Source organism: Xenia sp. Carnegie-2017, unplaced genomic scaffold, assembly GCF_021976095.1.
Source record: "Xenia sp. Carnegie-2017 unplaced genomic scaffold, XeniaSp_v1 HiC_scaffold_13, whole genome shotgun sequence".
In the NCBI taxonomy this organism is placed as follows: Eukaryota; Metazoa; Cnidaria; class Anthozoa; order Malacalcyonacea; family Xeniidae; genus Xenia; species Xenia sp. Carnegie-2017.
The window spans coordinates 2,373,533-2,385,462 of NW_025813436.1; the positions used below are offsets into that span (position 1 = coordinate 2,373,533).

The 11,930-nt window shown below is 30.7% G+C and overlaps 1 protein-coding gene across 1 annotated transcript; it reads right to left on the minus strand.

Moving 5' to 3' along the window:
* Positions 1-931: 931 nt before the first annotated feature.
* Positions 932-10,284, minus strand: LOC124455870. Its single transcript, XM_047006486.1, has 12 exons — positions 9,795-10,284; positions 8,889-9,215; positions 8,162-8,197; positions 7,597-7,749; positions 5,689-5,945; positions 4,778-4,895; positions 4,232-4,273; positions 3,885-3,920; positions 2,902-2,953; positions 2,578-2,719; positions 1,697-2,033; positions 932-1,483 (listed from the first exon to the last, which is right to left on the minus strand). Exons 1-12 carry the CDS (start codon positions 10,282-10,284, stop codon positions 1,323-1,325), a joined length of 2,151 nt encoding a protein of 716 aa, XP_046862442.1. The 3' UTR covers positions 932-1,322.
* Between the last annotated feature and the right edge of the window lie 1,646 nt (positions 10,285-11,930).

Below are 11,930 nucleotides of genomic sequence, written 5' to 3' on the forward strand. Positions count from 1 at the left end.
CACTGCTTTTGACTATTTCTTTACGTGCGCAATGTGCAATATCTGATCGGCGCTTGAGTCAGCGACTGAGCGTGAATCAATTGCACTCTAATAAATACGTCATTGGAATGCAGGGGCGGTTGCACGAAGCCTGGATAGCATTATCCATTGGATAGCGAAAATTTTCAAAATAGTGAAAGGGGTGTTTGTATTTTTCTTACGAAAACAATTTTGTAATCTTCGAAACAATGTTTTATTTCAGGAATTGCACAGTTTTAGAGAATGTATATACATGAAGAAGTAAAAATTCACATGTGAGCTAATTTTGCTATTCTTATACGGCAATTTCAAACAAAAATAACACAGCACAAGTCGATATTCGTCAGTTGGAGTTCGGGCTGTGAATGTATTGTGCCCAAGTTACTACAACTATCTTTATTGATTAAAGCGACTTGAAGGCATGAGAATGTGTCCTACGGCAAGTCAATTGCTACTTTAATTTGCTGTTATTGAACTTTGAGTAAACCTTGCTTGTATACTGGCAGATTTCATGCATTAATTCTGGAAGTTCTATTAAATACAGGATAAGACAACAATTTAAATTTGCTGAGTTATAAAAACAGAACTCAAAATATCATTATATAATGCTATTGCTGTTTAAAAATCTATAATAATTTTAGCCAAGATGTTACTGATTGATTGTAAACTATTTTGCACAACCCTTAATCAAATGCTGTTTTGCAGAACAGAACTACATTATTCTATTTAGTAACTATGACTTTTATGATTAATTTTGCTTTGATGCAGCAATAAGCAATGACGTATGTCAGTCAAATTTTTGACGTAGTGGTGACGTGCGTGCAAACACTCTATAGATCTTTCGCCCTCTTGTTCCTCCATCTTAGATTATTCAAGATAACCACAGCCGCTATTCATACGTCAGCAATCTATGTTTTATTATATCATGCCTATAGTTTTATGCCACTCTTTTACACGGTCGAAAATCATACCATAAGCACAATATTATTTGTGATGACTATGTTTATTAAGGCATAACCATTATTTTACGTAGATCCATCATATTATATTATTTCTAAATTAACTAGCACAATATTCATTTACTAGACATAAAACTGATACGCTTCATTTCAGTGCTTTTTTTACTTTAGTGTCTTTCGTTGTGGAAGATAAGTCTAACATTTTTTAAAATGAACAAGTGGTGTTGTGCTTATAAATCTAACTTACAAAAAATTTATCATAGGCAATAGACTAAATTAGCTATATTGGAATCACATAAGTAAGTGCAGGCGGCATAATAGCAGATTAAAACTAAGAATCAAAAACTAAGTTCTAGGAGGACGGGAACGAACATAAAAGCTAAAGTCTAGGTAGGAAGCAAAATTAAGTGACATTACATTGGTAACCACACCGTTAACACTGATATTCTTCCTCCCAGGTATTTTTATTCCTACACCAATGGCTTGAGCAACAGTATTATTACATCCTAAAACAGAGAAAACACAAATTTGCAGTTACTTTAGAAGTGAAGACTGATCTTTAAAATTAATTTCAATTATTCTTGCAACTTATCCGCCTAAATTTGTGTTGAGTACCAATAAACTCAAAGGGGAGGCAGTATTAACAAAATATTTTTATTTTAAAACCTTTAAATGTAGATGGAGTTTGTCAAACAATCCTTTTTTAAAAGTTGTTTTACCTGGTCTGTTAACAGAAACAATACCAAAACGAGCCTGAATGAAATTTACATCTCCAACGTTGAATCCACTTTCGTAACATCCCGATGAAAAATTTGGCAGCTGTGTGGGAATCCATAGTTTTGTAAAAGAATTTAAAAAATATGATGCTGAAATATTCAAGAGTTTTTGACCGAAAAATAAACTACGAGCAGATGGTGCTGAAACTGAAATTTGCATAAAGCCGTAATATGTCTGCAGACAAATAGTGGAGACACTGGCACTCCAAAATTGAGAATTAAAGTTTGTTTGTTCGTCTTCTTTTGACTGCCAAATTCTCGACTCGTAGTTTGTTGAGCTCTATAAAGCATAAAATAAAGCTATATTCCCACCTTTCGGGATCATGATAATATTTCTTTTGAGACTTGATGTTGCAGTAACTTTTTGCTATCATAGAAGATTATTTTATCAGTATAATACTTAAGTGGAATATACAACACAATACGTTAAAAGGCGAAATATTTAAATAAAGCTACAGTTAGGAGTTAGAAACAATTTAAACTTATGCTTAAGTATGTAATCAAAAAACAATGACAACGAGAAAAACATAATGAATTTAGTCGTGCTTAAAAGAGGATTATAATTGATGTAAAAAACATAGAAAACCATTTTATGAGTATAATATTTAGGTTGAAAGACAACACGATACGTTAAAAGGCGAAATATTTATTTCTCAAAAAATTTAGAGCTACAGCTGAGAGTTAGGAACAATTTAAGTTGCTGGTATGTAATCAAAAACAACGACAGCTCGAAAAATGTTTCAACATAATGAATTTAGTCGTGCTTAAAAGAGGATTATACTTGAAGTAAAAAACATAATCTATAAAAGTGTATCATGACTTACTGATGAGGAGCTTCCACTTATGTTTCCAAGAAATGTCCATCCGATACCAGTACATCCAAGGTTTATGCTACCACCTATATGACATTCCGTTTCATCATAACCCAAATCGTTTCGTGATTTGAGATAGTATTTTTTTTCATCGCTAGTAAAGTAATTTTAAAAGTAATTCTTCAAATGAACAAAACTAAGTAAAAAAGATAAATACTATGTGCAAATGACAATATAAAATAGAAATGCAGTGCGTTGATGTAAACGTAATTTATCAGCAACAAAAATTAAACTAGATGATATATACTTAAATTTTCTATATTTAAAAATTTTTACCTTGAACAAGATTTTTCATGAGCTTCGACACAATCGTCAAATAAAATCGGTCCTTAAGACAAAATAGTTATATAGTTTCTAAAATTAATGCACACATAGCTGCAAACTCTGATTCTTGTCTTAATTAAAAATAATTTTTTCATAAAAAATGGAACATTGATTATTCTTGTGGTTGGCCATATTAGAAAATAACAGACATTTATCAAAGCTTTCATGTGTTGTATAAAAAAATACTATTAATATTTAAATAAAAATAATAGCTAAATACTGACATAAAAGCACATTACAATTTTGGATTTATTTTCTGCATTTTTGTCCAGTCAAACACACGCAATCTCGTTACTATTAATCACACTCATAGTCACTGAGTATGACTATTATTACCAATGCGTATCTATACTGTTTTTAAAAAATGAAATTAAAATATACAACTATAACTCTATAATTAATACTATATACTAAACACAACAAATTTCACAAATTACTCAGATGTTTTAACTATAAAACTGTGGAACTAATTGGTACTATCATTTGATAAAATAGTAATCTTAAAGAACAAAAAAATGGACGTACTTTAAACTTGTTCTACTGAATAATGTATGAAACTTTAGAAATTTAATCTTGACGTATTTCATTTTAGCACACCAAAACACATAAAACCAAGAGCGCAGTATATCGGACTTAAAAATCATATAAATCCACAATGATTATATGTTTAAATTGTATTGGGGCTGATTATATAAGCCCGGGTAGCCGGGATTCAGCCAAGCGTTGAATAATTTAGGCAAATTGAAACGATTCAATATTCGTCATCAGATAAATTTCAAAAATATAAATTTCAAAGGATTTGTTTTTAAAGTAATAACTAAATTGAATTTTTTAAAAAATGACCACAGCTTTAAGTAACATACACACACTTGAATTATTATTACAATTATTGATAAAAAGTTTAATATAAACAAATACAAAAGTACGACCCTTACCATTTGCACCAATTGTGGTTGTTGAGGTAGGTGTGGCTGTAAAACAAAGAGTACATATATATTGTCTCTCAATTGTCATTATATTGCCAGTTCTGCATGTACTTTAAACAAAACTACTAAGTACTTTGTATAACAAAATTGAAACAATTCTTTGTTTTTAACAACAAAAGTTAATGGATTTAAAATCATGATAAAAGATTCACAAATAAGAAACTCGTGCCATAATAGATGATTGCATGTGGGTAAGGTATGGGTAAGTGATAAAATTACGTGTTTAATGTTCTTCATTTAAAACACGAGTTGTAAAGAGCAACAAATAAACTCTTTTAAATTTTATACATACTTACCATTAGAAATCGTGGGAGTTGGGAAAATGGTTGCTGTAGTATCTAAAAATTAAAATTTTATGGAAAATCGTTTAAAAGTAAAAGGAACATGTGACATCTCTATACAACTATCTAATACCATTGTTAATAAAAATAAGTTTTTTGATTTAAAAGTTAATAAATTTGATAACTATAGGGAATTCTTAAGATCTGTGTTCAAGAATGTTACATGGTTACAATGTTCGTAGCAATTCCTACTACGAAAAAAGACAAAACTAGGTTCATTAAATCTTTTAACTCTTTTAAAAAACAATGTTTTGCGTACAAGTCAAAGCTTTTTTTTCTAAAACCGTTCTTTTGTTGAGATTTGCGTTAATTTTTATTGGTTGTTTAGGGATAATTTGTCTGGTTAACAACGATCAAAATTTACTAAAAACGTTATTTATACGTCAAAACAAAACCATTGCAGCTGATTTTTCTGCATAGAAAATACGAGAAATACCTCTTAAAAATAAAGTAATTTCGTAGAAAAGCCAGCAACACTCGTCATTATATAAAATAACTTACTAATAAAGCGTGGTTCAGCATACGTGGGATGGATATCACATGAACCACTAAGAAAAACAAAATCATCTAGAGCAATATCACCCGTAAAGCTGGAGCCACAAACACCTTCAACGATGATCTACATAAAAAGAGCTTTTAAGCAAGGTTTTAGCAAGTTTTTAGCAAGAAAATATGCTGTTCGGTGATTCAGATAGACATTGTTTACTTTATTACATATTCAAACTTTTACAAGGTAGTATGCAAAGTTTACTCAAAAACGATTATGCACTTTAGAAATTTAATGTTAGACACATGCGCTTTTTTCACTTTTGATTGCCAAATGAGCAATTAGAGTTCATATGTGCGCCGAGTCTTGGAGTCATAGGTGAGTGAAAACATGCAACATCAAGTTTAGTTGCTAATATAGATTGTTTGATCTTTCAATAGAAAGTGAGTAGAAAACTATATGAAAAAAAGTAAGAACGATGTTTTTGAGACTGCTAAAGGCATCCATAAAGTTGATTTGCAATGTTACGTTTGAAAACAAACAAAATTTTGGTCTGGAGACACGTGGCTTACAGGGATATAAGTTTCTAACATTTGTAACACGGATATAAGTTTTAAGACATTAATCCTCCTTTATAATTCTACAACAGCATCCAAAATTTAAAAGACGTTACACGATAAAAAAATTTTAAAAGGGATAGGAAAATGATTTTCTAAGTAAAGTCTACAGCCAAACATTTACCTTGTTGAAGAAGTTAACATTACTTATGAGCTATGAACAAACAATTGAAAATTTTTCTTGGAACATTTTATCTTCTCATCTCCCGCCCAACCCTTTTAGCAATCTAAATAAGCTTACAATGTTGAAACTAAGCATTTTTGTACTCTGATATGCAGAGTTTGAGAACATTGATATTTATACTCACCCTTGTTTTTGCTTCCGTAAAGTTGGTTGTAACTTGAGCTCTGTTCCATTGATTTCCTCGATTGCCACTTAATGTCCACAACAGCTTTAATCTACCTCCCATATATTGTTGGTATATATTAAGAGAACCAATTGTTGATCCATACATATGATACCAAAATGTAAAACATTTGGTTGTTGTATTAAAGTAGTTGCTAACCAACCATGCTTTATCACCCAGCACACGGGGACTTGATGTCTCAATGTAAATGTATTTTCCTAAAAGACATTTTTAAGCAATTCAAGAAATTTTTTTTGTTTTTTTTTTAACAACACTCTCGTTTTTTGAAACTACAATTTGTTTCAAATATGTTTTAGTCATACACTTGCATAAAGATTTGTACCCATTTCCTTTACTGGAATTGATCTCAGTTGTTTTTAGGTAAAATAGCCATTACAAACAACATGGCATATGGGCAAAGTCCCTAATTTTGTAAGAAAGTCCCTAATCGAGACCGACCTGAAATGGCAGTGTCGACATAGCTCCAATGTTAAAATGACAAAATATGGTTTAAAACGTGTTTTGGAAGCTAGGTAAAATAAAGTCCATTGTATGTCAACAAAACGTTGTTAATCACTTTTAAATAATGCATGATTAGAGTGAATTAAGTGTTCTTTTTTGCTTCGCATGATTCTTTCTTTGAAAATAAAAAATTTAATCGCTGCCAAGAATATTTGTTGATTTATGCAAAATTGACATATGACCAGAGTGGTGATTTTCTCAATATATATTGATCTTAGGCAAATATTGCTTAATTTTTTTTTGTTAAATTTAAGTATTAAGGGATGCAAAGACTGTTTGTAAAATGCCAATGACAAAATCAGCTGGATTTCTATTAGAGACTTAAAATGTATGTAGGATAGTAAAGTAATGACCATTTCACCAATTGGTTTTGTACTTCTGGAAACAGTAAATGGAAAGACATGGGTTCGACTGCATTATATAAAAAAACTAATTAAATTTTCCTTTAATTAAAGCGATGTTACAGTATTGTTGGAAGACTATTCCATGTGAAATATCCTGAGTACGAGAGATATTTCTATAATTCAAGTATTTGGTTTACCAACCAAAACTTTGCTATCATTACTTCTAGGTATATATGTTTCAGTAGATAAATTTTTCTGAGCATATCTGTGATATATCCTCTGTGCATATCTATAATACATCAAGAAAGATTTGCATTGCTTTAATTGTTGCGTTTGTTAATAGATGTCTTTCGCCTTAAGCGCATCATTCATGGTTATGTGATTATATAGAATCTGTGTTTGTCTAAAAGGAAATCTTCTTGTCTTAAAACACAGTAGACCTTAAAATCTAATCATATTTATTGGAGTGTAGCTCAACTTGCCTTAATTACTTGTTTTAATACATATAGAAAAAAATAGAATCTTTTAAAACAATCTGAAAAGAACAGCGGTGTTTGTTAGGAAATTATAGGCATAGTGTACGGTTGCTCAATCGTGGTTCCATGATCATTCTTAACTTATGAAAAAGTGTATGTAGATGTAACTGTGTTGGGGAAAATAATAGGAATAATTACTTAATGCTTGCTTCTTTGTATGTACTCTATTTAATGTCGTAATTTCCCACTTTGAAGTAATATCGCTAATTTAGGCTAAAATACTTCCCGGCTGCACTCAATTTCGTCAATGATAACATTAATAATACTCTTTTTAAAATATCTATGAAAATCGAATAAGATTTGGGAAAGCTATGTCAACTGAAATAGACTTTTACATGCAATTACAACTAAGATTTCTATATAATTCACAAAAATTTAGTTGCTTTCGTCATTTTAGACCTTTTATTTAATTTCAATGTTTTATTTAAGGATAAGTTTTAAAACATGTATTTTAATTAAAGACTTACCAGTAATCGATCCTCTTCTGTCTGAGCTAGGTCCAGTGCTCGAACTTGATGTTGAGCCTGAATGGATGGTCCAATCAAAGTTGTCAAGTGGATAATTAACATTCTTCCATGTGCATCTGGAATTGTCAATGCCATTTTCAAAGGAACAACTACCTATTCAAATGAAAAGTATTTTTTTTCATACTCCTCTTTTAGAATACATCAATTCAATGAATTATATGTTTCAAAATCCGTCAATATAATTTTTACAAGAAAAACAGTTTATAAACAAACAAAATATGTTCAAACTTGGATAATTAATAAATAGGCTCCAAGTTGAAAAATACGATTTTGATTACCACCTTCCAAATTTTATCAAAAGATTTTAGATTTATATTTTGACACGAATAAATGTGCATTTTACGGATTTTTCAATTGCTCTAATGAACAAAGACGTTTGCATAAAAAGGAACACTTTTATTAATGTTCATGCGAACATCATTCTATCTTTATTTTTACAAAGAAACTTTAGGCTATTATTTATTAAAACACAAATCTAAAGAAAATTCAAAAGTGAAATTCTTACCATTTTCCCCAATCGTACTATTTGAATCTGGTGCAACTGAAAACAAACATAAAAGCGTTAGAGGAGACTCTTTACAAGTCAATTAATTCTGTTTTAATTAAGAAGTTAATATGAGCAAGGTGTGTATAAAGTTAATGGTTTAAACCAGGAAACGTCGTTATATGTTAGTAGAAACAGATAATTCAAGATAGTAGAGTCCTGAGAAGGATTGTTGGTGTTGATGCTGACTAACGTTTCGACAATCTTAACAGTGTTTATATTCTGATTTAACCAAGGAGTAAACATTAGGTTTGCCCCATCACAACAAATGCGGATCATTTAAAGATGTGATAAATGTTTTTAAAGCTTGCTGTACTGTTTTATGATTTCAACTTGTTTCTTCCTTTCTCCGCTCACGACGGTTAATTTTTTTTCATTAAATAAAATCGCAATTTTAATTATCATTATCATTAATATACAGCAGTTACAAAAAAACACCGGCACCGTAATACCTAAACGCTAGATCGGCTTGTGCATAATAAGATAACTTCCTGTGAAGTTATAACTAATAATTAACAAATACTATAATTAAACTAATGCTAACTTTTGTTAAAAATGTATATAACTAGTTTATACTATAAACAATAGCGTTGGCGAATGGTAAAAAATGATGCAATTATATAAGTATTCATAAAAAATTATGTCGTACTAGTATTTTAAACGCATAATTTAACATGTGTATACTTACAAGTACGTCTACCCGATCTTCCAGATCTAAAATCAGCATACAGGCTACTTATATACCGGACAAGAACAGAAGCAATATGTTGTATTGTCGTCGTATTTGAAGTTAAATTTTGCTGTCCGGAAACAGTAATAAGATCAATTAAGGTTGTTTGCTTCACAAGCTCAATCTGATAAGGAAGTGCTCGAAAATATCCAACCATATCGATATCAGAAAATTCTCCATTATTCGTTAAAATAACCGAAAGATTCGAGGAATATAGTTCTGATAAGTTTTGAAACACAACTCCAATTGCTCTTGAGTAGTACATGGTTAGATTAGTGTTCTGACCTATAAGAGAAACTCTTGCTAATTATATTACCTCATTTATTGAATTTACATTTCAAATTAATTATTACTTCAATAATTAACATTATATTATTTAAATTTCTTCTTACTATTTAAACTCAGTGGCAAACCAGGCCTGTTTCTTACTAATACAATGAGCGTAAACTAGTGTTAACTAATTAATAACAAACGAAATCAAAACAGAAAAAATTTTTTTGGCTGAAATTCAACAGCTTGTGTAGAAGCTCTGTCTATCTTTCCTTAAACTTTGAAATATTAGCAAAATGTAAGCAATCTTTGACACTAAAGCAAGTTGTAGAATACTTTTCTGTAAATAAGTGATATCACTTGAAGTGTTGCTGATAATTATGCAATAATCTACTCTGTGCTTACATCTTTTTACTGAAATTTGCATTACATTAATAAAGAATTTAGAGCTGTTAAAATTCTTTCCATCGTATTAGCGATAAGTTCCGTTGTTGTCTACATTAAAATCCTTTATATTTCGTTACTGCTGATTGTAGAGAAAAGAACTGACCTTTTTTGAATGAAATTAATGAAAAAAATAAAGTTTGTTTTTACCTCTTTGAATTGTTTCAATAAATGGCTGCAAGAATTTTCTGACATCCATAAACACGCTGTAATATCTAGCTTGCACACAAGAGCGTCCCCAAGAGACTATCCCTAATTGTATCCAAGTATTATTGCGTTTACATTGATAGGGACCACCACTATCACCATTACAAGCACTGACTCCACCTGATCTACGACCACCACAGACTGACCTTGGTGAGACTCTCCCGTTAAAAAAGCTAAAACTATTGCATTCTTGAAGACTAATAACATCAAGTTTCACCTGTTGTAAATATGGAGAAGTGAAGCCAGATGCAGTGCGTCCCCAGCCAATCACAAAACAATTATCATTTCCGTTAAAAATATCATCTTGACTTGGAAGACAGACAGGCTGCACACGTTCGGTAAAGTTCAAAGGTGTCGGGAGTTTCATCAAAGCAACGTCATAGTCCGCAAAATATACAGGTCCGCGTACGTAATATTTAGGATGAATATACATGGCCACTGACGTCAAAGAGTATTCATAAACACTCGTTGTATCTGTTCTATGATCTGCAACATTTATTGTAATTCCGGTGAAAAAAGTTGCAGGTATTGTTGACTGTACAAGACAATGAGCTGCTGTCAAAATCCAATATTTGTCAATAATTGATCCTGCACAATGAATAGAGCCTCCTCGAGTCAAACTAACTATCCATGGCCAAGAGTTTGGTCTAGCTTCTGTTCCTCCTACAATGAGACTGTGGAGACTGAGATCCAGGGAGTACCTTGCGCTTGCCACAGGAGCTCATTTGAGAAGAATTACCTGTCAAATTTTCATCAGATTTCTATTAGAGTTAGTTAACAAACATTTTACTCTGTCAATAACTTTGTATAAAACTTAGTCGGTAATTCAATAACTAGGATGCTCTGTCATTTTATTGATTTGGTTTACTTATCTTGAATTATGATGTTAAATATCTTGTGAGTTAAAGAAAAATGGCCAGTGCAATTTTAAGGACGTCATGCCGTCAGTTGTTTTACATCCAAGTAAATATTTTATACTTTGACAAAAATTCATACATAGTATTTTTCAAAATAAATAACTGTTTATCTTTAGAGAAAATTAGCTCATTGTTGTGCACCTGGATGTATACCAATATTAACAGCATTGTACACCTAATGATATTAATATTACATTATACAAGACAAAGCATTAATTAATCGACAAATTAGAATAAATCCTCTTTCATTTAAACCCAAAAATTACTGATGAGTGTTTAAAATAGGTGTTTCAGAAATAATTGTCCGGTACATAAAATTGAAAGGTGTTCAAAGCTAACAATGAATATTTTAAGGTCAAAATTCAGTAGTTCATCTGGTTTGAAATGTAAAACATTTTGTTTTTATGTTACATTTCTGTTAACAGGTACATGACGTGATTTTTCTCAAATTTTGTTAAAAAAAGTTGTTCGTTACATTAAATTATTCATAAATAAAGTGATATGTGGAAAAGTTTTTCGTCAGAAGTATTTGAAACCTTGAAATCGAATTACTTGAGAGGTAAAATTTTATTAATGTAAACTTTCTTCTAGCTTGCATCATAGCCTACATTTATAATAGTGTCGGTACCAAAAGTGCATTTGCAAATTGAGTAAGAATTTGAAAAAGGAAAAAATAGAATTGTGAATGATTTCTGTTATAGTTTTCTTTATGGAATAAGTGCTAATAAGTCTGCCAAGCAAATACGCAACACTTTTCGTCCCTCAAATCTTATCTAAAGCATAACAATCTGTTCAAAGTAAATTGGCACTATTCATAAGTCACTTATCCAGGAAATTCACAAATCTAGAAAAACTAAAAGGGAAACTGATATCCTGAGGATAGTGATATTGAGGTATAGAAACTAAGGGCAATTTAATAATAGGAAAAATATTTAAATTTATAGGAGGTAAATAAAAATAAAAAATAGTATTCTTGGAAGGCTTATCACAAATGGCTTTGCGACATTAATGGAGATGTATTAGAGTTATGGACAATCTAAAGGTTTATGGCTAGGGGTAATGTTTGGAGCTATCTATAGAACAAAGCGAGCTCATTTTTTAGTCTTAAAATAAGAATTTTTTTGTGCTCAATCTCTGTAAGGAAAAACAGTTATAGTACAAA

Coding starts and splice junctions, on each gene's coding strand:
- LOC124455870 (XM_047006486.1), bottom strand. CDS start 10,284: ATGTATATTCATCCTAAATATTACGTACGCGGACCTGTATATTTTGCG. Junction 3,921..4,231: donor AACTCCCACGATTTCTAATG/GTAAGTATGTAT, acceptor TTTGTTTTACAG/CCACACCTACCTCAACAACC. Junction 2,034..2,577: donor TAAGTGGAAGCTCCTCATCA/GTAAGTCATGAT, acceptor TATGCTTTATAG/AGCTCAACAAACTACGAGTC.